Source organism: Fringilla coelebs (assembly GCF_963513975.1).
Source record: "Fringilla coelebs genome assembly, chromosome: 2".
NCBI lineage: Eukaryota > Metazoa > Chordata > Aves > Passeriformes > Fringillidae > Fringilla > Fringilla coelebs.
The window spans coordinates 15,976,180-16,002,752 of record NC_140029.1 but is presented as its reverse complement, the minus strand read 5'-3'; the positions used below and the strand labels follow the sequence as shown (position 1 = coordinate 16,002,752).

At 37.9% G+C, this 26,573-nt stretch overlaps 1 protein-coding gene across 3 annotated transcripts in view; it reads right to left on the bottom strand.

Annotated features, from left to right (window-relative positions):
- SH3KBP1 (SH3 domain containing kinase binding protein 1) overlaps window positions 1-26,573 on the bottom strand; it is a 212,250-nt gene that overhangs the window by 91,835 nt on the left and 93,842 nt on the right. For all 3 annotated transcript variants that reach the window (XM_084227169.1, XM_084227170.1, XM_084227171.1), the window contains exons 4-5: window positions 12,866-12,972; window positions 5,001-5,124 (exon numbers count right to left, since the gene is read on the bottom strand). In XM_084227169.1, coding sequence (XP_084083295.1) covers window positions 5,001-5,124; window positions 12,866-12,972 — 231 coding nt within the window. The remainder of the gene's footprint in view (window positions 1-5,000; window positions 5,125-12,865; window positions 12,973-26,573) is intronic.

The following is a 26,573-nucleotide window of genomic DNA, read 5'->3' as shown; positions in this document are numbered from 1 at the left end:
AGCTGTTATTTACAATGTCCAACAGAATGCATTCTTCTTAGGCTTGGTCTGTTGTCCATCAAGTTGTGAGACTTGCAAATAAAATTATTTGTCTGTTTTTTGCAGTCTTGCACAGGGGAATCCTGAAAAAATATTATTATTGCAATGGTGTACTCACAGTGGCTCAACATTCCTGCTACAGATGTAGTGCACTTGAACAAGCACAGCTGACATCCAAACAGGGCAATCAAATATTCACATCTCTTTAATTTACCAGGATCCTGTGAGCATCAGAAATACTGCATCTTTACAAGATCAATTACTGGAAATATTTTGGACATGGGAACTGGTCTTAAACAGTGCTTAGTAGGAAGGATAGGACAGTAAAACCTGAATAAATTGGTTTTTCAGCTAAAAGATTAATCAGGTGTGACTTGGCATTGACATCAACAAAAGCAAAATTCTAAAATTAAGAGGGAAAACAGCAAAACTACAAAAACTAAATCCCACTTCTCATCTAAGATATTTAAGATAACATTCTTATTACAAAATCCAGTTGTTGTTGCTAATGAGATAGCTCATGCTCTGATATTCAGGACATGAAATTCAAGAGAAGGTAAAGGCATGAGCAGCTGAAGTGTTTTGTGTGTCAGGTTCAAAAACCCAGGTAAGCCCAAGAATATACCAATGCCAGCTTGTTCCAAATCCCCCCTAGGTATAACCATGACAAAAATTGATGTCTTTGGTAACATTTTATAGCAAAATAGCCAATATATGTGAATTGTTGCAACACAGAATCACACCCAGTTTGGTACCAAAAATGTGTGGGATTTTTTCTTCCTCTATATCATTCTGTTGGACTTTCAGACAATAAAATTTATTTACATAGTATAATAAGCTAATTCTTAATTTTGCTTTTGCACTTTAATTAATAACAAAATGTTTCCATTGCCTTATGTAATGTTCTATGTAATGAGGAAGCAAAAATGCTAGAAATCCATCTTTGCACTTCCTTTTAACATGATACCATTAAAAGAGTGCTATTAAAACAGTCAAACATCAACCCACTGCTAATAGAAAAGCAAGTTAAGCTTCATGACACTGTGGAGAGCCAGAGAGACAGTAATGGAAATCTAAAGTTTTAAGAACTCAAAACAGAGGAGGTTGCCTGACTGAAGCATCAACTGATGAGTCTATCATCAGTTCTACCTCCAGCAGGCAGGACTTTTCAGGGGTCAGCACTAACAGGTTCCAAAAATAGTTGTTAGATACCATGAGGCTCAGCTGTACCTTAGAGAACACACATCAGAGACAGCAAGATACAAAAGGCCACCTTTCAATGCTGTCATGACACTGCTGTGAATATACTAAATGTTTTTTAAATAACCTCCTCAATGTGATATTGTGATTATCTCAAATAGACGTTTTTTGACTACTTGTCAACTTTTTGCTTCTCAACAGGCTGTATTGACAAGAAGTGGTACTGAAAATACTCTTAAAATTCATACTGTATCTCTGAGAAATATAGAAAATTATCTTATAATCCATGTATCTAATATAGTAATAAATTGATAATGCATACTACCTGTTCATGCTGTAACAGTTGGCCCAAGAAAAGCAATATTTTAATTTCAGAGCGTGCTTTATAGAGCAAGGAATTGCTATTTACTCTAAGAGTACCTGATCCTTTCTGTACTTACATTCCAAAATGCTCCTTTGAAGACAAGAAACTTGGCAATCACCTTACAGCTGGGACAAATACTTTAAAATCAAACAAACAACCCCCCAAATGTTTTGATCTTGCAACATCTTTCTTTCCAGCCTGCTGAGCACACACCATCGAGGGGAGGTTCCCAACCCTTTCCAAATAAGGTTCAAGCTAAGTCCCACAGTCAGCATTCAGAAATATTTGGCACATCTAAAACTAGCCCCAGGCATCTTCAAAAAAGGAAAATTTTGCTCTGAACAAGCTTCTAAGGTTAGCCTACGGCAGAACATGAAAAGAAACCAAGATAATTTCTTCTGGCTGTTTACTCTGATCTGCCATAAAATTTACATGGACACAACGAAACCAATAAAATCAGACTTTTTTCTGTCCAATGAAGCTGGTGTAGATTGTAACAGAAGGACAGAGAAATATGGGGTTTTATTAACTTTATTCCTAAAAGCCAAGCTATGCAATTTTTCTCTTCTGTATTTCTTTTTCTTTGAGTTCACCAAAATTACATTTGCCCTTCAAAAATTCTCATTATAGATGGTCAGTAAAATGTGATTTAAAAATCAAGTTTAATTAAATTTAACCAAGACATTAAATTTCATTATTAACTTTAAAATATTCTGGGTTTGCACAATGCCAGCTCTCCACATATCCTGTGCTGTTTTCTCATAGTAAATCTGCCAAGTATTACCTTATCCATTTTACAAGCTGGGCTGCAGAGTTCAAGGCTGCTGCTCAAGATTGCAGAGCCAAGCCCCAGCCTTGTCTAGGCTCCTCTGAATGCTGAGCAGAACCTCAGTGGCTGCCCAAGGTCTGAGTTCAGTGCCTGGGTACAGCCCCTCACCCAAGTGCCAAATTCATAATCCAGAATTCATATTCAGGGATTCCACCTTGCAAAGTCCTGTGATACAGATGCACTCAAAGTTCCCAGAGAAACAAAAAGGAGTTACTGCAGATTTCAGGTGCTGTCACATCTTGTCATCCATGGAGGAAGGAGCTGACCTAGAGGCACGAATACACATCTTTCTGAGATGTAACCTAGAGCATTCCAGCAGTGCTACTAGCCTGATGGCCAAATCTTCCAGGGTTTACTTGTTCAATTTTTTAAAATATGTTTTCAGACTGAATGAGATTATCAGTTAATAGGCCTAGTCAGTTGTGTAAACTTGTTGAAATTTTTGCCATCTCATTACAGAGATTTTCAAATCCAGATATTCAGTGTGCCTGAATAGAGCCTCATGAAGCACTATGTGTTGGAGAGCAACAGCTGTATCAATCACATCAATCACATACAGAAAAAATTGAATTGATGTATATTTCCCATAATTCTCCCAGGGGGATGCAATTCTTAAATTTATAGTTTTACTTGAAGAAAAAATAAATTAAAAAACATTAAAATCCCCATAACAATCTCAACATCCCTTGAGTCACTTTCTCTCTCTCAGGAGGTTTACAGTGTTCTTTTGTTTTATAGGTATGCTTTTAGCCACAAAGCACCTCCAAAGAATTAAATTGAATACAAGAAGGTAGGGAACCCATCTCCCACCTACAGTTACCTTCAATTTATTTAAAGATGCAAAACCAATATTTGTGTTATTGCTGCCTTCTCCATAAAAGTATCACAGGTTTGGGTTCCACTAACAGTCAGAACCAGCACACAAACCCAAGTCTGAACAAAGCATGGGCCACCCATGATGTCATAATGGACATCAAGAGTTAATGCTTTGTGGCTGCTTTTGCACACTCCAATTTATATTTTTGTTAAAAGGATTTTTAGGATGCTTTTTATGAAGTATATAAATACCTGAAAAGAAAGAATACTCATTCATGCATATAGAAAAATTTGGGATATTCCATTATGAACATTATCACCAACATTGTCCACTTATCTAGTACTAAACACTACAGGCTCCAGAGCTGAAACTACTCTACACAATTAGTTCTTCCAAGGCTCACTGTGTTTATAATTAATGTAATTCATGAGAGCATATACAGATTATAGAAAGCAGTCTGCAATCTCACTGAAACATGCACCTTCACTTAGTGACCTTTCTCCCTCTCCACCACATTAAAATTTTAAAGCTTAAAATATGTTAATTCCAGTCTGAAGGAATGTTACATTTAAATATCTTGAACAGCACTGACCACAAGACTAGGTCACCAGTACACATTGACACATGAAAATACACTCCATTACAAAACAAGATAAAATATTTTCATCATTTCAAAAGTTATGGCTATCAGGATCTTATTTTTGTGGTATTGAATAAGGGTGACAAATTTGCCTTAAGTGGAAAATAAGGAAAAAAGAAAATAGTGTTATAATTTTCTTTTATTGACAGAGTAAATATAAAGGTTTTGGTAAATTTCAGCTGAAATCAGCTTACAAAGGTCTTGGTAGTCCTTTGACTTCTGCTTATTCAGAGATCTCAGGAGAATGCTACATAGCAATGAACATCTGCAGTGCTAAAAATAGGAAGAGCTTGGCAAGTATTGTGGAATTAACCTGAAATATGCAAATAGAACTGACTTTTTTTTTTTTCTCTTTAAATTCAGATTTGATCACTGAATTAGGAAAAAAAAAAGTAAGAGCTGCTTGAAGAACATAAAAAACATGAGCTCGAACAGCTTTCCATTTAATGTAACAGCACAGTTTTGGTTCAAGTTATTCTCCATGAGAAGTTATAAATAGGACAACCCACTCCCATGCTTATACTATTGCAATCTTAGTTACCAAACATGCTTTTCACCTGCAGCAGTATTGGCCCACTGTAAATGAGAGAACAAAGTCCATGTCCCAGTTCTGGCCCTTTTCCCTTTGGCTGCTGGGGCAGTGGGTGTCAGAGGTGACAGAAACATGCCCAGCACCTGGAGGGAAAAAGTGCTGCATGTCCCACACCAGTAATTATCAATCCTTCATCTATTGGAGTTGTTGTAGAAAGCATGGCACTTTAATCCCTCCACTTTAAATAAGCCACTTTGGACTTTCCACCTCTAAAGACAAAAAATCCCTTGTCACACATTCTGGAATACAAACGCAGTCATCATCACTGCCTCCTCTCTTCTCTTAGTCTGTTGGGGCTCAGCAAGTCTTAGACAGCTCAGAGAGCACTGACAATGTTGTAACTCAGGTAGCACTGCAGGTATACATAAATCATCATCTTCTGACCCTTTCAGCATGAATTAAGAACGTGACATTCAAAAACACTTCCAAGCAAGAGATAAGAATGTGCTATCCTATCAATGTGTTACGAGCTAAAGGCACAAACATACATAGAGTAACCAATAATAATTTTTTCCTTACTTGACTTTACTTGCTCCTCCTGTGCTATTCCAACATCATCAGAATCAGAGAGTTCCTTTATGAAGTTGGAAGGAAACATGCCAGTCTTTCCATTAAGTATGCCTTCCCACCAGCCCTCTTCCACCTGCACCGAGACAAAAAAAGGGGGTTTTTACATCAGCAACACTTTACTGAGTACCATTATATACATTCAATAACTGACAGTAATAGTCATGAATAGTTAATATTAATTAATTTCAGGTATAAGGAGCACATAGCATGGGCTCCAAGCCAGAACACCTCTTTTTTTTTCTTCATAAGCAAAAACAAGAGAGAGGCATGAACCCATCTGTAAATGTCAGCAGTGCTGACAGCAGTCAGAAGCACAGAAAAGCATTAAATAAAAGGATAAAAGAGCAACTGGAGGGCACACAGAGTGTCTCTACATTTCAATTTTTATGGATATCCATTCAATCAATAAATTTTCAGTGCACATTGTATGGCTTACAGTGCCCTGTAAGACCATCTTAGTGGATGCGATTTGCAGATTCTGTTTGAATTCCCTAAGTAATGAATGGTGAAAGACAAATCCCTACAAAGGGTTACTAAGAGAATCTAATTTAGTTATCTTAATATAATGAAAACATTCTTGCCTTCCCCACCAAAATCAGAAATTTTGTATTTTAGAAATTCAGAATGCTGCTACATCATTCATGTGCAAATGTAAGAAACTGTGGAGAACAAAGAACAGTACTAATGCATATTTGACTCAAGATTTACGAAGAGGTACTGAAATTAATAATAATAATAATAATAATAATAATAATAATAATAATAATAATAATAATAATAATAATAATAATAATAGTGTCAGGAGGAGGAGGGCCACTACCTAGCCAAAACCCATGAGAAAATATCACTTTAAAATTGCAAACTCCCTCCTCTATAACCCACTCAGGATTGAATGGTGGTGTCAGGCAGTGAAATGACAGCCCTTAGAAATGCCTTTAGGTTATAATGGCACTGCAAGAGATGACTGATTATATGCATCAGCTAAACACATTCTTGGTAGATAAATGTTTTTCATCTGTCAGATACTGTCCCTTCACTAAAAATATGACAGGAGAGGACAGTATAGGTCTGTGACACATCAGTCTCCAATAATGGTTGACTCATATCTTTCCTGCCTACCTTCCCCCCAGTTATGAAAAGAGAAAATTAACTTTATTGTTAAAAAAACAACCCCACACTTTAAATGAAGCTAGCTAACTATCACAGAAAAAAAAAATCTGTGAAAAGTCTTTTCACTTATCTATGAAAAACTTGAGTTCTTAGGAAAGAAATCTCATAATAATACAACTAAATATTTCCTCAAAATATAGAGGAATGTGTGTATTTTTCTCAATTTAGCTACATGAGACATTTTAGTAAAAAACCCCATATTTCTTGATCTCATGAGTTGAATTTTTGTTTTAATTTGAAAGTGGTTCAGACCAGACTTTCATTTAATCTCAGTACCTGTCACTGACAAAACCTCCCCTCCTTCAATGCCTCAGTAGTACTGGGAATTATCTTGCTCTTCTTACTATCCTGCTGCTACTTGGGAAGATAGAATGCATACATATCACTCCATCACTTCAGTGAGGTGGAGGCTTTTCACATCCCAGCATGAGAGTCTCTAAAAGGTAATATTTGCTTTCTTCTCTCCAGACCAATTAAAAGCAATATGGAAAACTGAAACTGCACGATACACAGCACTCAGATTCTACAAATTATATCTCAAAAGACCACTTAATATAAATGTTATATTCCATATTAAAATATATTGTTATATAGAAAATATACACAATGGCCAAGACTTTTTGAGTTATAAAATATTTTTCAATTTTTCTAATGCAGTATTCCCATGTGGCAATATTGATTAGAGCTAAATATTAAACTGTAACTGCATTAGCTGATTGACCAGAAGATTCATCAGAGGATTTACACAGTTCCCAAGATCCCTGCTTTGCAAGATGCTGAGACTACTTGACAAATAATGTGGCAAATATCATTCAGTTCCATCTTTTCCTCAAGTAATTTTTGCTTGCTTACTTCTTCCAGAGTTTTCTTACTTCTACTTTCTTACTATTACTTGCTTACTTCAGAGTTTTCTTAGAGTTAAAATTAGCAGTCTATGTGATGATCTATGGATCTCTACCTATAATGTAGAAATACATACATACATATATATATATATATATATATATATATAAATATATAAAGATCTTTAAACAGCTACACCTAAACTGCGCATGAATATGCTCAGATCATTCATTAGCTCATTTTAAGTTTTTCAGCTGACTAAAAGATTAATTGTTTGAAAATACCATGTTGTATTCAACAGTTCTACAAATTCAGAAAAAAATCTAAAGCAAAACCCAGGGGTTTCTTCCACAAGGAAAATGCAGAATCATGTTAGCAAGACATTAGAGATTAAGGTCAAACTGGGCTTCCCAAAGGTTTATTAGGAAATTTTCATCAAAAGTATCAAAAGCTTGAAGTATTTTAAACATTAAACCTTCTACATGTCCTTAAGCCTCAAAACCCACCAGCTAGAGATGAATCCATACAATATAAGACACTGAATGACCTCCAGCACTCAGTTATCCCAAACTGGGGCATTCCATTACCATATGGTTTGAAAAGTTGCAATAATTGACAGCCAATATAACCTTACAAATGAAAATCCATTATTCATGGGGGGCAATCCATCTGGAGGCACGAACTCAATAAAATTTGTTACCATGCTATTAAAACAAAGTGCTTTCAGAATTTATACATTTATGTCCTGATTTATGCCCAGCATTCATGTGCTGAACCAAACAATCTAAAAAGAGGAGGGCTTCATTTGGCAGTCCATGTCCCTATGCTGGAAAATGAGTTCTACCAGCAGCTGCTTGCCAGGAAATCTAGGGCTGCCACAGCTGCTTGCTTACACCTTGCTGTATAATTAATAGGCTAAAGTTGTTAAATGATTAAAATGTTCAGCTCTCTGGAATCACTGACCTAAAGTGTATTTCCAATAAATTCCTCTATTGGCCTGTTCCACAAGATGTTCCACAACCTGCAGCTTATCTAAGGCAAATGAGGGAAGCTCAGAGTCAGGAAAGGTTTCAAAAGGAAGAAAGTCTCCCTGGATCATAACAGAGTCTTTCTGAGCTGCTGAAACTAAAACACAGTCCCAGGAATAAAAGCAATGCCACAAGCAGACAACAGGAGAGAGAGAAGCTCAAGGTCATCAGATTTTCTTTTGCTTTGAGAGAACAGGAGCACAGAAAGCAAAGGAAAAAAGCTCCCTTAGTTTATAAATTCTAATGGAAAACATTGAGCTCAAAGGACAAAAGCAATCACATGTTGAAAGGAAATTAAAGACATAGATTCCCAAGAGGCAGAATAAACAAATCACATCCACTGCCAATGGGAAAATAAATTTTGGAAGCAAGACCTCAAGAGAAGATGGTGCCTACAGTGCCACTTGATGGCTTATTCTGGGAGTGCATTCAGAGAGAGCCATGCCCCTGAGGTGTCAGCCACCCCCTGGGATTCTGGTACAACAGAATACATCTGGAAACTGATAACTCGGGGTGCAGAAGACAAAAAATAAAAATGCACAAGTACTTTGTAGTAGGGAATCTTTTCAGCTTCAGGGTTCTTTATTTTAAAGTGTCAAAATATGCTTTGGGAATTTTTGAGTGTTTGATTTTGTGGTTTGGGTTTTTGTTGGGGTTTTTTAATATCATCTTCTGAACAAGAAATTAAGGAACTGTGAAAGCAATCACGTAGAACTTGGATGACCTTACTCAGCAGTACTTGCACCCTTATTTCCCCAGAAAAAGTCCCCTACCACATGAACTAATCAAATTAGAAGTAGGCATAGAAATCCTCGTGAACAACCTGTTAGAAGAGAATCTGGAATAACTGGCAAGCATTCCACAGAAAAGTAACTGAGGAATGTGAAACCCCAGCATTCATTCCCTGTTTTCTTGCAATTTATACAGCTCTGTATTTGTGGCACAGACCATTCCCTCACTACAGTTAAATATCCATTCCTCTTTCAACTCCACAGATGCCAAAAAAATGTCACTGTAAGAAAAGCCCAGCTCAATCCCCAGTTTATCTTGTTCTTGGACATGGGTTGCGTCACTTTATCTGATAACAAGACCAAAAAAACACCCATCCACTAATCTTGCAAATAAGAAGCAACAGATTTGTCAAAATTCAGTTTGCATTTTTATAACTTAAAAATAGTTACTGATAAGATTTGAACATGTAATATATGGCAATGTGACCTAAAAGTCAAAGAATAAGCTCAGTGGTATTACAGAAGGTCTCAGTCAAAGTCCTGTGAGCTTCACTCCAGCACTACACATTGCCAAAAAGCTGTCTGAGGAGGAGGAGGCCCACAGGTACATAGCAGCACAGTGACGGGGTAACCCCAAATGCAAGCAGCCTCAGAACTCCTGAATGACATGCCAAATGTCCTTACTCTCATGCTACAGGTTAATTATCTGGCATCCCATGAAAGTGTAAGGGTGAAACATAATTGGAATTCAGATATCTGCATTTAATAAGACAATTAGTCACCGCTGTATTTTGGAACAACTGTAATTAGAGTTAGAGCTAATGAGGTAGGGAAATGACAAGCAAAAAGCTATCAATCACACAATAAACATGAACATAAACAATGATGGAAATGCTTCTCTTGTTAGTTTTAAATGCACTTTTAATTTAATTCTCTTAATTAATGTCTCACGGGTATCAGTGTCTCTGTAGTTATGGAAACCTCTTTTAATGACAAGCATTTTATCTATTGTGTTGAATGTTTGATCTTATTGCAATTAATTTCTAACTACTTAGGACAAATAGGAAGGAACTGTGAATTCTGTACACACACAAACTCTAAGGATATCCATCTGGTGACAAGTTCAAAACTCACACTTGCTGTTTTTTCAGTCCACTCTACAGCCCCAATCACTTCTGCCACAACAGGAATTTCCATTTAACCTACCACTACTACTGGCACAAAAACCCTTTCAAAACACCCTATCCTATCTGTTGGCAGCAGGAAGAAGTATCTGGGTAGCTTTGGATGCTATTACATATGGAGAGGTGGGAGAAGGGGAGACATCCTCATCCTCAGCACATCCCCATGTGATGTCAGTGTAACCTATTTTCCCTGGGAATCTGGGAAAACACACTTGGACCTTGTTGGAGGCATCTGAGACTTGTGTTCCCTTCTGTCAAGCCTGTGCTGGAGGCAGTGATCTTGAGAAGGTCCAGAACACATTTCCTTAATAATGAAGTCCAATTAGCTTTTCTTGCAAAAGGAAAAGCTTAATGAATTGGTCAACCAGAAGCAACATTTTAACATGTTGGGGTTTTTTCTCAAAAACTACATCAAGATATATAGACGGTATTTTGACCTAAATAATGCCAGTTTTATTTGCTGTAACTCAGTTAGGAATTGATTTATTTTTAACTAAACAGAAATCCATGGAGATTTTAAAATATTAATCCAAGTCAATTAAACCAATGAATTCAACTGGTACAACTTTCTTAGGAAGATAGAAAAAAAAAAAACTAACTGTGGGAATCTGAGACCTATTCATGAATAAAAAGATGGGATAAGAGAAAAGAACAACTGGAAATGGAAAGTGAATTACCATTAGTATTCCAATTACACTGAACTGCTCTAAAAAATGTGGAAGATATCATCCAGTTTTTAATCCTAAGTAATTATAAACAAAACCTGTCTTTTACAAGAATTATCTCAAATTGTTATCTATGTGGAAAGGCTTTTTCTGGTTCTTTGGGGGAGTTTTCTACAATAACAGAACATGATTTTGGCCCTTGCAAAAAATCCCCTCAGTTTTCACAACTGAGGAAGACATATTTTTTAAACAATGAGTCACTCACCTCAAATACTTATCCTTTGAAATAAGAAGCATTGTATAATGACAAAAACCCTATGAATCCTATTTCAATGCAATGACTCTTTATGCAGCATTACTTAAAAGCAGAAGGGTTAACAATTAAATCAGCAGACTCGTTGGTGCAAATTACTGCATCAAATAAAGTTCCTGTTTCAATAGACACATTCTGCTCTACTTTTTCGAGGAATTAATACTGTTAAAATAACAGCAGAAGAGGAAGTTACAACAAGTTCAACATCAACTGCTTAGCATCAACCATAATGGAAAATAAAGGTCTCACAACAATACTTCCTGAAGCACTGAGAATTTCTATTTAATTTCCTATTTTCCCTGTTCTGCCAGCTAATCTACTTTCACCCAAAAGAGAAACCCAAATGGGTTTCAAAAAACATGCCCTTAACTATAAGCACACACATGCAAGTACATGGAATGTTTCACTTTTATAGTTTCTACATTTTTCAATTTCCATGCTGATATTTTCAGTCTCTTTTGGATATAAATAAACCAGGTATGTATAATTAAGTTTTTCAAATTTAAAAAGAGATGAGATACATTCCATAAGAGATGCCTAGTGTGTCATCTAAATTATTTAATCATATAATTCATTCAGTAGAGTTAATTTGTTGGCTGGATACTAGGAAAAGGTTTTATGCCATCAATTTACTCTTAAAAGACACAGACTTAAAACTTTTAAGCAGTATTTGTGTGGCCATGTGAGGTGAAATACACCTCAAATTGCCCACTGAAAACAGTTCATGTGATGTCATGAAACTCATTATAATATGGAGTTTACAATATGTTCAAAATATGGTCTCATAACCTTGAATTCCCCCATTACAAAACTGCTCACAGACAGAATAAGGTCAGTTAAGTGACACATCATGTCTGGTTCCAGGGGAAGAATGATGTGCAAAGCTGGTGTGCACAGCTAGGTTAGAGCAAAACCAGTGATCACTAAGCTTCTTACATTCAGATGTGAGAATTTAATCTCTCATAAGAAAATGCTATAGATTACAGTAGAATTTATATTCTTTTCAAATTGATTGCTTAAGTGACAGATGCAGGAAAAAGTAAATTAACTATATATCCTAGACAAGAAAATGAATGTTGAATTACTAACTGCTGAGTTATGGCAGAGAAAAAAGCCTTACAAATAAATGATACAAACTGCAATACATGTTATGTTGGCTGCCTGAGCAGACTAAGGTCTACCTTTCAAAGCTGAGTAGAATAATGAGTTTAAATGCATTCTACTTAAAGGATGCATGTTATCATTTTGACACGGGACCTCATGCTATCAAGAAGATATTTGTAAAATTGCTAATGGAACACTGAAGGTGTATTGGGAGCAAACACCATTTCTTGACCCTGAAGCCAGAGTTACCCATGCAAGGAAAATCTCTGTCCCTCTGTGCAAGCTTGTGTAATTTGTTCCTAGCTAGTGTAATTAATTTTTCACATCCAGTTCTAACCAAAATAAGTGGCTCTTGAGTCTCTAAATATTTTGTTGGGGAGTATCTTCAGTAGAGATTCAAGTAAATTTCTTAAATGTGTTTAACTTTGCAAAGGTAATTTTTCCCTGTGCCTGGCTTACTTAAACTGTGAAAAGTTTCTTCTGCTTTAATCTTTGGTTCTTCTCTGTAGCACAAACTTGGAGCTCCTTCCCTGAACAGAACTCTGAAACATCAACTGATGTAAAACCAGCAGAAATGCTACAGGGGGAAAAAAAAAAGGTCACAAAATCCATAAGAAAAAAACCAACATCCCCTAATCCCCAACAGTAACCCAAACCAGACAGGTGAGTATAGCAGAGAAGAAAAATGTCTGGTTTAAGTTATACACTGAGGAGCTTAGCATGCACAAGACATGTCAGAAATGCATGTATGCATATTCAATTAAAGATGTGCTCACCTCTCCCACAACTTCAATGATGTCGCCAACTTTTAATTCCAATTCATCTTCATTTTGAGGCATGTAACTGAAAGCCACCTGACATCTTCTTCTTCTGCTTCTCTCTCCTGAGGGAAATGAAGGAAATAGGGAAATCATAAAATGAAAATAAAATTCCATGCCAAAGACTAGCCAGGGAAAGTTATTAAAGATGAAAAATTATTCTTTGAACATTGTTATCAGAATGTTTGTGATACTTAGTCTGCCTGCCTAGATTTACCTTACAAAAAGAGCCAAAATTTAAATAATTGTGCTTCCTAATGACAGGATGGACAAACTTCACCCAATGGATCTTTCCAGCTGTATTCACTAAAATCTCTCTTTTAGGCTAATGCTCAGTACACATGGTGTAGGCAAATCCAGAAACCAGAGGGATGGGGAAGGGATCCAAAGCTTAAAAGGAAATAAGGTCTCAGCTTTATCTTTTTGTCCACAACTCTTTCAGAGGTTTACAAATAACTCATTAACCATTCTTTATATTTTTTTCACAAAATCATAGAATTGAGTTAGGTTGGGAAAGACCTTTAAGACTGCTTAGTTCAACGGCTCATGCAGCACTCCAAAGTCCACCACTAAACCACATCCCCAAACTCCACACCTGTGTGTCTTCTAAATACTCCAGGAATGGTGACTACACCACTTCCCTGGGCAACCTGCCCCAATGATTGACAACACTTTCTGAGAAGGAATTTTTCCTAATATCGAATGTAAATGTCCTTGGCACAACTTGAGGCCATTTTCTCTCATCCTGTCACTTGTCCCTGGGAGAAGAGCCCAACTCCTACCACACTACAAATACCTTTCAGGTGGTTATAGAGAGTGCTGAAGTCCCTCCTCAGACTCCTTTTCTCCAGGCTAATCAATCCCAGGTCCCTCAGCTGTTCCTCACTGGACTCATGCTCCAGAGCCTTCACCAGCTCTGTTCCCTTCTCTGGACACACTCCAGCACCTCAATGTCTTGTGGGGTAGGGCTCAGAGCAAGGTATTGACCTGCTGGCTCATGTGTCTTCTTGCATGCTCATTCCCTGTGACTGGAAGGACAGAGAAGAATACTACTTGTGCTCCTGACCCCTTAAGCAGGTGTCTCAAGGCCCTGAATAATCAACCTGCTGATTGCCCTTAGTCTGCTACCTGCAACTTTACCACTGCCTACCTGAGAAATCAATAATGGACAATAATCTGAGGGCTGTACTAGGGTAGGAACCTTTCCAACCACACCTTCAACCCTGGCCCCAGGGAGACTGCAGAGTTCCCAAAGAAAGGGGTCCTGTTGGCATATCAGGATCTCTGTTCCCTTCAGAAGACAGTCTTCCACAATGGTGACCTGCCTTTTTTTTTTATGGTAGCAGTGTCAACCAAGGGCAGAGGCTGACATCAGCTTGATGACATTTCCAGGCAGATGCACCACAGTCACCGTGGTCCAGTTCCACCTGCAGAGCCTCACACCTGCTATGCCAAGGCCCCAGGGAGGTGGGGCAGTCACAGAGAGAGCCCTGCTGTACCAGGCAGGAGCTCACAGTTATACACCATGCAGATATATATCTGTTTGTGCCTGTCTGTACACACACGTGTTTGTAAGGTGCACAACGTTAGCTCAAAGAAAATAGAAGGAAAACCACTGCAATTGAGTCAGTAAGGTTAAGACAGGCTAATTTTGATAATCTGTCAGACACTGGAAATTATGTTAACAGCAATCTTTCTCTTCTAGCTTGGATGTCCAGGCTGTGAATCCATAGCTTTGAGTAAGACCCCTAACTTGACACTTCTGTCATCAGAATTTCAAGAGAGATAAGTGAAAATACTCCATTTCAGAGGTTCATTTGCCAGACCTGCTGGCTTACATGTAATTATAGTTGTATGAGATGAGAGTGCTTCCCTAAATTAAGTTGTTGAGCTGGCTGCTTACCCTCTGTTAGCTGAAGTACAACTTGCTGATACAAATCATGACTGTGTTGGAATGTGGTGGAGGAGCAGAAGGTAGGAAGAGAGAATTTATTCAAAACACAGAATTCCCTGACTATTCTCCCTTCCTTAGAAGGTGTGCATTGTATAAACCATGTTATTTCATATAATTTATATACTTGTAACCACACAAATATATACAGGCATTCTCCACAAGTAAATGTACTTTCTCTTATGCTATTTCTCTTAAACACACTCAATGTACACCAAAGTTGAAAGTGTAAACACATTCCAAGCCTGGTCTTAATCTGAAATTAAATTAAAGAAGTAGATTTTATGGTGAGTCTACTCTTTGTTCTGCAACATCTCTTGATAATCCTGCTCTAGAGTGAATAGTGATAAAAAAGTTACAGACTTTTTTTCCTAATCTATTAATTGAAACTAAAAAAGAAGGTAGAAAGGAATCCACTGATTTTAGCTTTCTGATAATATTTTTCACAGCCACTGCAATCCTGCATGAGTGGCAGCTTTTTGAATGTTAAATTTAATACCTTAATCCAGTGTAACTAAACTCACTGAAATTGGCTTTTTTCCCCACCTAAAATGCCTTCTCATTCTTCACTATCTAAACTAAAATGCTCCTAAACTGACAGCTTCACACAGCTGTGTTTCAAATAACTTAAATGTAATAAACATCTTCTATACTGAGGGCTTCTTTCATTGTGCAAGAGAGGCTGGCTATTTCCCTAAAAATAGCATTCCCACTATGATTTCTAACATCAAGTAGCAACTGATATGCTGATGTTTCCTGATGTGACAGATGGCAGTTGTCATGCTATTTAATAATAAATATCGTGTGACTCTTCGGAGAATATTTTTGAGAGTAAGAAATAAACACAATTCTGGATGTTAACAATACAGCTGGGTGAATCCTTCCCTCTCCCAATCCATAAAGTTATTTTATTACTGTATACAAAATCTAGTGAAAGTCTGCACTTATCTCCATTAGTCTCCTGGTTGTCTCACTGCTTTCCCCTCTCTTTCTAAATCTTTCTTAAAAGGAATACCTAAGTAAGGGGCAGCTAGCCAGCAAGAGACACAGATTCTATCTACCAATTAGCTGATTCTATGAACCAATTAGCTGATTCTATGAACCAATTAGTTGTTCTCTCTGATCTAATGCAAGACAACAGACCCAGCAGTGAATACCTTTGGTTTTAAGGAGAAGGTGCTGAGGGTCCTTATGTGCATGCTAACACATAGTGCACTTGAGAAGAACATGAGATGAAGAGCTCTACTGCCCTTTTTCTACTGGTGTGGCTAGAACAGACTAACTTTAAAAGGTCTAAAGTTAGGCCAAATGGAAAAAGGAATTACTAACTTATATTTAGAAGTTTGAAACAAATAAGTGAACAAATATCTCTTTGAGGGCACAAGTCTAAATTGTGGTGTAATCTAAGTGGTGTTTGATTGGATCCTTAGGGTGGTGGTTTTGCCTCTGACAGCAGGAGACCACAAAGGGGCTTCCTCCAGCTGTAAACATGCAAGAGAGAGCATCATTTCCATACATTTAAATGCTGCTCTGGCATTAGCAGCAAAGAAGGGGCAATGACAGCACATTGGCATTCAATGCTTACCTTTGTAAGGAGCATCAAGAGATGAAGCAATACTACACCAAAAAAAAAAAAAAAAAAAAAAAAAAAAAAAAAAAAAAAAAAAAAGCGCTGGCACTTACATGCTGCCATCAGACCCAGAAAAGGGCACAAACTGACAGCTCATGATTAGCTGAAAAGCACAGCAGCAGCAGAAGCACCATAGATAGGAAGTAAACTATTTCAAAGTTAACTAGAATTCTCAAATCCAAATGACCCTTTTTTTTTTTCATTTAAAAGCTCTGTCATGAAACAGATGTTTATATAAACATATGCATGTCTGAGTGGGTTACATGGTGGTTTCTGTGGAGTCTAATTTTCCCTGATGCTAATGTCTTTGTGTCTTTGTAGCCTATCCTGTTGCTCTAGTAGGACAAAAATGACAAGATGAAGAAATTTCCTGTTTTCTATTTCAGATTTTCCTGCACATGGCATTATCAGCCCATCAGTCCCAGTCTGACTTTCGATTCTTCCATCTTTAAAGTAACTGGGGGGACTGTAAAGGAACTGTGACTGGTTCAGTCAGTGTCTCCTGGCTAGACAAGCTGGGCTTTGATATGATTCAGATAGAAACTAGTTCTAAATTTAATGTGTGAAAAGACAAAAGGCAACTATTGCATAACCAAAGATGACTTATACACATATATGTGTATAGATTTTAATGGTACAGCTGCTTTGCACAGCCAGCCTTGGTGCTTACTGTATCATCGTTTTGTTTTCTTAAATAACTGAATTTTTGTCTTGGCTTAAGACAATTTCAAGGGGAGCGCTCTAAAATGAGTTTTCCCCCTTCGTTTTAGCCAATTTCTTTCCACCAATAAGCAGAAGCAAAATATGAGCTATGACAACTGTGTGTATCTAAGTGCACACGTTAAGAAAAAAGGTAGGACTGCAAATTTCCTTCCAAAAGTTAGATGCTTTTGAGAAACCTTCCTAATTAAGAGCAAACAGCATTAAAAATGTTAACTTTTAAAATTGCTTTAAGTGTATTGAAGATCATGTTATAAGACTTCAGATAAAGTCTTAATCATACTAAATTCTAATCTGGATTCTGTCACTATCTTCCACAGCATAAGGACTCCATCCTCTTAACCCCACCCACTAGCAAAAACACCATTTGATTTTAGAAGGCACCAGAATGGTCAAGTTTCAATTCTCTTATTTAGCTAGAGGGCTTTGGCAGTGTAATTCTGACCTGTGGTTTGCCAGGTCAATTCCAACCCTCTCATCATCCACATGCTGTTAAAAGGTGAATGGCTTTGGATGAATGACAAAAAACACCTGCTGAGGTCTAGCAGAAAACAGAATTGTCTAGCAGAAAACAGAACTAAGATGGGAGGGAATATTGGGTGGGGAAATACACATTGGGGGTGAAGATGTGTTTGGGGGAGGGGGTTGTTTAATTTGGGTTTTTGGGTCTCTTTTGATTTTCTGACATTGATGTGCCAGAGAAGAGAAAGATAAACTGAAGGAGGAGAGGGGAGAAAGAATATCTGAGGTGCTTCCAGTACTCTCTCAAATGGGTTATGTAAAGCTGCTGAGTTTTTCTGCAGGCAGATGAACTGGGAATTGCCCTGCTTTGACATGTGCAGCTAAATCACAGAGACTGCAGGACTCCACTAAGCACAATCAAGCCACGATGCAGTATGGCATCACTGCTAGAAATGCATTACTCTGAGTGTGTTAATGTTCTACGGTTACCCAGGAGTGTTTTCTCTTGCTAGACTCCACAGCAACATTTCCAACTTTCAGCCATCTGGCTGCTGCTCTGGATTTTATGGCCAGATTTGTCTGTGAGGAACCTGAAAGGCTGGAAGACACCTTTTTTTTAACACCATCTCATTTTAACACATATGCACTGTCAGAATAACAGCAAGCCTCATTGTTCAATTAATTTATTCTTTTGTTAAAAACATGCAGCAGTAATCAGGCCTTTTAATGGGTATAATTCTTTTGCATAACAGCAGTAATTAACTGAAGCAACTTACAGCAAAAAACATAGTACTAGTGGTCAAAAGCTTTTAGGAGAATATAATAAATTAATTAAGAAGTTAATTCCATATGCCACAGCTGGAGCCAGGCTTGTGCGTGTGACAGACAGAACCACAATACTAGTGAGGCTGAGATCATCACTTAGGCCTAACCCAAAGCAGAAGGAAACATTAGATAAATAACTGTAAATAAAATCCAAAGACACTTCCAGAGTTTAACCATACACTGCCAACATTTTTTCTTTCTTAATCTGAAAGTTTTAAAATGCACATAAATGGAATAGAAACTTAATCAAGAATGCAGTCAAATCATCACCAGCAAATTAGACAAAGCAACTCCAAACTAACAGGAACCCTAGGAGTTTGCATGCAGGCTACATACTTTTAATCTATCTTTAAGAAAGTGTAAACTACAGTATTAAACTACATAGTAAACTCAATCCCATGCAGAACTGAAAATGGGGTTGTTTATCAAATATACTAATTCTAGTACCTGTACCTCTTAAACTTCATCTGAATAGTGTCAAGAAATATTGCAGACAATAGATATCTGTAGCAATAAATTAGCTTTTCTAAAGAACAAGAAGGAACATACAAACCTGAAATATTCTTTCTTGGATGACAGACCAAGTTTAAAAATGCAAGAACAGAAACACAAGATTTGCAAATGGCCCAAACAGTTCTTTTCTCTTGCCATTCTCATTGCATATATGCCATGTTATCATGGGAGAATCACAAAAATTTTATCCCCTTAGCTAAATTTTGAGATAGTTGCCAACTACTTGGGTCTTTGCTGCTATTTTGTATTGTTCTCTAGAGAAAACATTTGAATAAACCAAAAGCAAACATGAGTTGCTGTTGCATCTTTGCCACTTCACGTATTTTCCATCACATAGTTCACATAGTTTAAACTGCCTGTGTACATCAGCACTTCAAACATACAGTAAATGACATAAAATAGCTCTAAATTGCAAAACCACTGTGCATATTCAGTTTTTGTTATGTTCTCCTCACTATAACAAAGGCACTTAAATTAACCATGTGGATTCCTACACAGTACTCTCCAAAAGTATCAGCTTTATACCAGAAGCTTGCTGTCTTGAAGCTGACTTCTGGCCAACTTAACTAAAGAGAAAAATTCACAAACCCCTCTAAAAACTATGACTTTTTCTTAAAGACTGTTAACAACTGTGCTGCTTCTTTTTAAGATACCAGAATAACCATGCTTTTCAACAGATTTTCAGTCTCTCTGTAATGACATTACATTGCAGGTCTTACTCTGACCTCTGTTAGATCCGTTTCAAATAAGCATCTCTTAGCAGGGAAAAAAGCCACCATTGTCAACATTTTATTTTCATTCCAACAGGTAACAACATGCATTAAACAAATGCGTCAAGAAATGCTGAAAATGTGCAAAAAATGCAGCAATGACTTTTCTGCTTGCTGCAGTCATGAGAGCTATTACAAAATGAACACATGCAATAAATCAACAACTCTTAACAACAACCAAAACTCTTTTTCATATTTGGCATCTAGGACATCGGTCAGATTTTTAATCTCGAATTTTATTTTCCTCTAGAATATCTGTACAATCTGTTCATTTTGCCATTAAAGGCAACAAAATTAAACAAAAATCAGTAACACATCCACAAACAGCAAACACTTCACTTTCCAGTTCAGCAGCTCTCCTAAAGCCTAGGAAACTACATTAAATTTGCCTTGAAACACAAGCCCAGACAAATCCTAAATTCTAGAAAGCCAACGCTAGGAAGTTAAGAGATGCCCTGGTAAACTGGGGGAAATGACTCAGCCAGTCTGGGGCTAAGGGTCTCATTCTGCAACAGGGACACTGAGACCCGAGCAGTCACTTGGGCAGGAGCACTCAGGCATGTGTCTCCCATGGCAATTAAGCCCTGACATTTCAAACCTTGTGGAGAGCTGGGCTTTGGCAGGACTCCTCGCTGGGCTGCTGCCACGCTGCAGCTCAGCGTGCAGGGTTATACAACACCTGTCCTTCAGCTCTGCTGAGAGGAAAAGGCCCCAGGAGGAGCTCTCAATTGCACTCCTCGTGTTCAGATTTGTTATTATTTCTCAGCTACCATCATGAAAACTCTATAATCCAAAATAGCCTGCTGTCTTAAAGGGCATTTTATGCTATACTTTAGTATTTGAGGGCTGCACAAGAATGCAGGAACACATGTCCTGAACAGCAATAAACAATATGAGAAATTAATCAATTATTCTTGCTGCTGCTGGCTCTTTACTACCTCAGGCACCATTAGCTCTGTGATGGCTGAGCAGAAGGTAGGTTTCCTGAAAGGTACCTCAGTAATGAAAGTGAAAATTAACCTTCTTTGTCCCACAACTTCAAAAATTAACATTGGCACAGGATCCACACAGGATAGTTCCCTCACAAGTGGAGGAGAAATATTTCTGTATCAAGCAGACCAGATGTGTATCATTATCCTCCAAAACTGAGCAACAAATGGAAAAAAAGAAACAAAAGGCTGTTTTGGCAAGTCAGCCTACATATACAGTGCAGGGGGAGAAAAGCCACCTCAGGCAAGGTTGGAGAAAAAGAGGAGGCAGAATTTTGCAATACCTGCATCTAGCCAGCTCTGCAGCATTTCCAGTTGTTTGGTCATGAGAGATTCTGAATGCCACAGAGTTTCTCCCACATATTTTTACTTGTTCCCATCAGTTAAACAAGCCTCTCTGGTATTTATAAGCATTCATTTTTACTAAAGTAATGAAATATTAAGAGTGATGGCTCATGGTAAGAAGGCTGCCAGCAATTTAGTTTTTTAATATAGTGTCATTTTCAAAAGATGCCACAAACAAATCAAGTTCTTTTGGTCTTCCTTTTTTTTTTTTCCAAAAGATTTTAACACAGTCAAAAAGCTGTAATTTATCAGGAGGGTGTTTAATCAAAAAATGCCAAAAGGTATAACATTTAATTCTGCCATCACTGCCTTGTAGCTTTGGTTCTCACAAAAAGCAAGCTTTATTCCTCAAAATCCTCTGCTCCTAAGCACATTCAGAGGTTTAGAGGCCTGAGTGTAAGGGATTTCCTTGACTGCAATCATTAATGCTAAACCAACAACATGAATCCAGCATAAATAGAAAACCAAAACCATGGAGCATCTTACAATCTCAAGAAAAGATACTGGTCCAAAGTGGCCCTGTAACAGGCCCAGTGTGCTCAACTCAAACACTTTTTCACAACTATAACAACACCCTACTTGCCCAGTTCTTTTCTCATTGCTTTCTTAACTATTCTGTTTTCCTGTCCGAATAAAAAAGCCCCTTAAATCCTGCAAAGATGCATTTTTGTCTTTACAATAATGAGATACACCAATTTAGAATAACAAGGACACTTGGATGATGGAGATAGAGTCTATTTATGAGGGCAGAAAATGATGGGAGTGAGTTTGAGCAACACATGTATCAATCACAGTGCTTAAAAATGTCAGTCCAAGAAAATGTTCTCCTGTAACTTCTTCTCTATAACTAAAAGCAACCACTACTATGGTATGAAAAAACCAATGCACACAATTTTTGTAATATACTCCTAGTGCTTTATTATCCACAAGATTTAGAACTACTACATGCTTTTCCAGTAACATATTTCCTGTTCTGTATGAATATTATTCAATATACAGATTAAGACTGTAGGATAACAAAAGTCATAGGTTTAACCTTATTTTCCAGCTGTTATTATACAGCCAGAGATATGCATAATCAGCCTACAATTCTATTCCATCAATTTGAAAGAACATTTTAAAATGCTTTCCATTTAAGCATTATGAACACATCAGCTTTTCTAAAAACCTTGCTGCAATCTCAGCCCACTGATCATTCATTACTTTAAAGACTTTTAAATTTGTTACATGAAAAGCAATAGTCAAACTTTATAATTACTCCATTAGTCCCTGGAAGGACTGTCATGTCTCAATGTGGTGCTCACTTTTGTCTAGAGCCCCAAGTACACACTCTGGTGTCAACACACCCCTCTTCAGAGGTTGAAGCTACAAAACAATACAAGAAACAGCCTTACTCAAGAAAGCCTCTAGACATGAAGGGAAACAGGAAAGCCCCTGGCCAGAAAAACGACTGAAACATGACATGCTGACAGGTAGGACAGCAGTCAGCCACTCCCACAGTTCTATGGGATCAACACTTTTTACAGCCCTTTTATCACGTGCTGTTCATCACTCCTTCAAGTACAAATATCCTCTAAAATCTTGCTTTGAAATGCTCAAAGATTAATCAGCTTTTTCTGATTAATCTGTGGTGCTGTTTGGAGAAGGGGAACAGGAAAAGTATGCAGATTCCATTGGCAGCCTTTGAATGATCAAGGAATTTCAAATGGCTTTTCCCAGCCACCTCCCAGTCATGCCTTGCATTCAGCTGCAGCCACAGCCAACTTCCACTTCCAGGCTAATGCTCATATTTGTCCTCAGGGCTAGAATTATTTTCTATGTTGTAAATAGCAGTAGCATGTTTGCTTACAGAGCTACTGTGAGCTGCACTATATCCTGATACAGTCACTTGTAAATATTAAGTAATCTACTAATATCAGTCTAAATATCTCTACAAAAGCCAACACCTGGGAACTAATATGAATACTGGCTGTTCTCATCAAGTGTGTGCTGCTTACATTATTGAGTAACAAAATCCAGTAATATAGAAAACTTTATTTAAGCATCTAGCAACACCTAAGAGGAAAAAATTACCAAAGCAAGTCTATGACTCCATATCTCAGACAAAAATTTCAAATCAAGTACCTCACAAAAGATACTTGATATCTTTATGCAGCAAGGAAAGATTGATATGATCATTTTTAAGGCTTTGTGTGATTCAATATCTTTTGCCTTGCAAGGCAGATGATGAAGCAAGAAAAATACCTGATGATGTAGTTGCATCTGGGATGATTCATGCTTTTTTATTTACAGAAATAGCCCTTTAAGTAACTTATTACTTTTTTTTTTTCTCTTTTTGTCTTGGAGTAAAAGGTGTTCTTAGACCACTTACCTAGTCTTGTCATTCTGTAGTGTTCACAGATGTTCACTATCTTACAACCCAGTAAGAGAGATGAAGCCTGCACTAAAACTGCAATTTAAACAACCTTTTGTAAAGACAAAGAAAGCATTTATATTTTAAAAAGAGTGCACTAAGGGTAGGATGGTGACTCTGTAGCAACAGGCTAAAGCAAACACAGCACTGTTCTATATCCTTTTCCAACAGATGAAGTTTGACCCCGAGCTGGAATGACAGCAAATCTGATGACCACTTGGCCTCCACTCTGAGTGTAAACATGCTCTTGTAAATCAATTTGCAATGGATATGTATGCATGTAAAAGACCTCTGAACTCCACACAGCTTAGTGAACAATGCCAAATTTGTGTGTGGAAACAGAGGAAGACAGACACAGAGGGTCCATCCAACTGCAGACCAGCCCTGCAGTACAGAATTTAGTGCTTCATGGCAGCACATTTGCTTGCAGACAAGCACAGGGTGGCTCTGCAATCAGGGCCCCTTGGTACTTTCACAGTGCACAGTATTGGCAGCCACTTGAGAGCCCTCAGTCAGCACAGTGATACACATAAATGACAAGATATTCACCAATGTGTCTAGCCTTTCTCTTAAAGAGGGAGTATATCAATAATCCTTTATGAGTCAGAATAATTACTTCACATCTTATTCTGCTTCTGTTACTGTAAATGCAATGTGTTTTCAATGTAGAAACCCACAAAGGATACACTGTCATGTTTGTTTTGGGTTGCAAAATTTTCGTTGTAACAAGTCTCATTATTCTTAAAGTATTCTTTGGCATCTTCAACACAAACCTGGGGGGTGGAATTTCTCAGTCCCTGAAGGGATTAGGATATTAACGCAAGAATCCCACCTAGCGAATAGTGACTGCAGAGAAATGGTCCCTTACTGAAGCTGAAAACAGACTGCACTGAACTAACCTTGAGAGATTTCATACCATTAAAGATAAGTGTCCTTTGAAATTCATTCTCACCAAAGATCACAAAGTTCTACAAGAGGACTTTATTTGATGTATAGCACAACAGAAAATCAGGCTTCACATTTCCCCAGGTCCAGCTGCCTTTCCTGTAACCAAAGGCTGGATCACAATGAACAAAAGAGATTACAGTTCAAATACAGAAGAACCTTTCCCATCTAAAGCCTCATTGAACCAAAGCGTTTGTTAGCAAATTCCTTCCTTAATACAAGAGCTTTTCTAGATTTTGAGATTCCATAGCTGATAACATATGAAGAACAAAATATTTAGACTATCAGAATACTGTCTTGGCTGCCCATTGTCTTGCATTATTTTTCCTGTGAATTCATAATCTTTAAGACATCTGTTAACTCAAGCTGGCAAAGAAAGGGATCTCAAGGAGGAGGGAAGCAAATGAATCATTTATCCTCTGCCTTCTCTCCTCTGACTGATTCTCTGCTGATTTCAAATGATACAGCAACAGCTTCTTTATAAAAGGCATCACTGTTATCTTCCAATTTTGCCTATGTTAAGTTTTTTTCTTCTACTCATGTGACCTGCCCTTATTTCCAGGGCTGGATTTGCCTCTTAGCTACCCTGCACATATTCATATTTCTCATCACTTTATTCTTTGGTCTATATATATGCATCCTCTGTTTTAAATGACTACTGTGCTATGAAAGTGAGAAATAAAGGACTGATAGCACAATCAGCCAAGTAAATTTAATTTTCAGTTGCCTGAAGACAGGCAACTGAAAATTAAATTCTTTCAGTGCTGTCTAGCATGGAGCCATGTGGCCTTAAAAGAAACACACAGAAAGCGCTAAAAGCTTCTGTGTTTGAAGTTAGAAGTTCAAGGATGCAAGGCATTCCTGAGGCCAGCCCAGGACAGTTACCCAAACCATCTGTGCTTGAGATGCTCCTCTAATAGGAGAGCACTGGCAAGAGAGGAAGACGCTGCAGCAGTGCCCAACCCTGCTTGGCCCTCCGAGTGCCCTGGCACGGGCTGATGGACCCTATGGGTAACATTTACCCCTGGCAACATTTTCACCTGTGCTGCCACCCCACCCACAAAGTATTCCCCTCAGCTTTTCCTGCTATCCTCTTATCCTGTCCTTTTTTCTCCAGGCACAAGGACATTTTTAGTAAATATAGAATAGTAAGTTTACATTTCAAGATACTAGCCTGGGACACAGTGTGGCTTCAATCTGCAATAACTTACAACTTGTGCCCTGAGCACTCAAGACTACAAGCTCCTGTCTGTACAGTATATTACTATTTGGCCAGCAGCCAGAAAAGTAGGAAAGTAGTGATTTTGACAGACTAGGACTGGACCAGGATCTCTGCTTAATGAAATATAGCTAACATTTTTCTTAACTTTAGTTGTTTCTGGTTTTGTTTAGGTTTCCTTACTGCGTGGATGATCAAACACTGGCACAAGTTGCTCAGAGAGTTTGTGAAGTCTCTGTCCTTGGAGATACTCAAAACCTAACTCAACATGATCCTGGGCAACTGGCTCCAGCTGTCCCTGCTTGAGCAGAGGGCTAGCCCAGACCTTTTCCAGAGGTGCCTTCCAACCTGAGCTATGCTGTCACCCTATTTTAAGGCTATTCTTTAAAATCCTTATGCCCCAAGACTCTGTATTGTTTCTCTGTCATTAATCTTCCTTGTCTACAGTCTGATTGCCTTCAAGAAGCTTGGGAGGCTTGGTTGGATTTCAGCATTCTCCTTCCTCTGAGTCAGTCTTTGACAGGTAAAGATACCAAGAGCAGAGTTTATTACTGCAACCAGGTGGGAGCTGTCAGCAAACCCACAGAAATCAAGTTTCATGTATTTGATGCCTTTCCTTGTTTACAAACCACGTGTTAGTGTAACCCATCCTTCAGCTTGCCAAGCTGAGCCAAACTCCCTTACAATCTTATCTGCAGCAAATGCCACTTGGGATAAGAAAGCAAATACTAGAACTGTAACTATGAGGATTGGCATTTCACTAGGGAGCTGCAGACAGTCTTTCTTCAGCACTTTTCATTTGTCTCTTTCTTCTTAACTGGTAAGACTTCCACTAAGGTAGCTGAAATACAAGGTGAAATGAAACCTTCCTCATTGTAATAAAA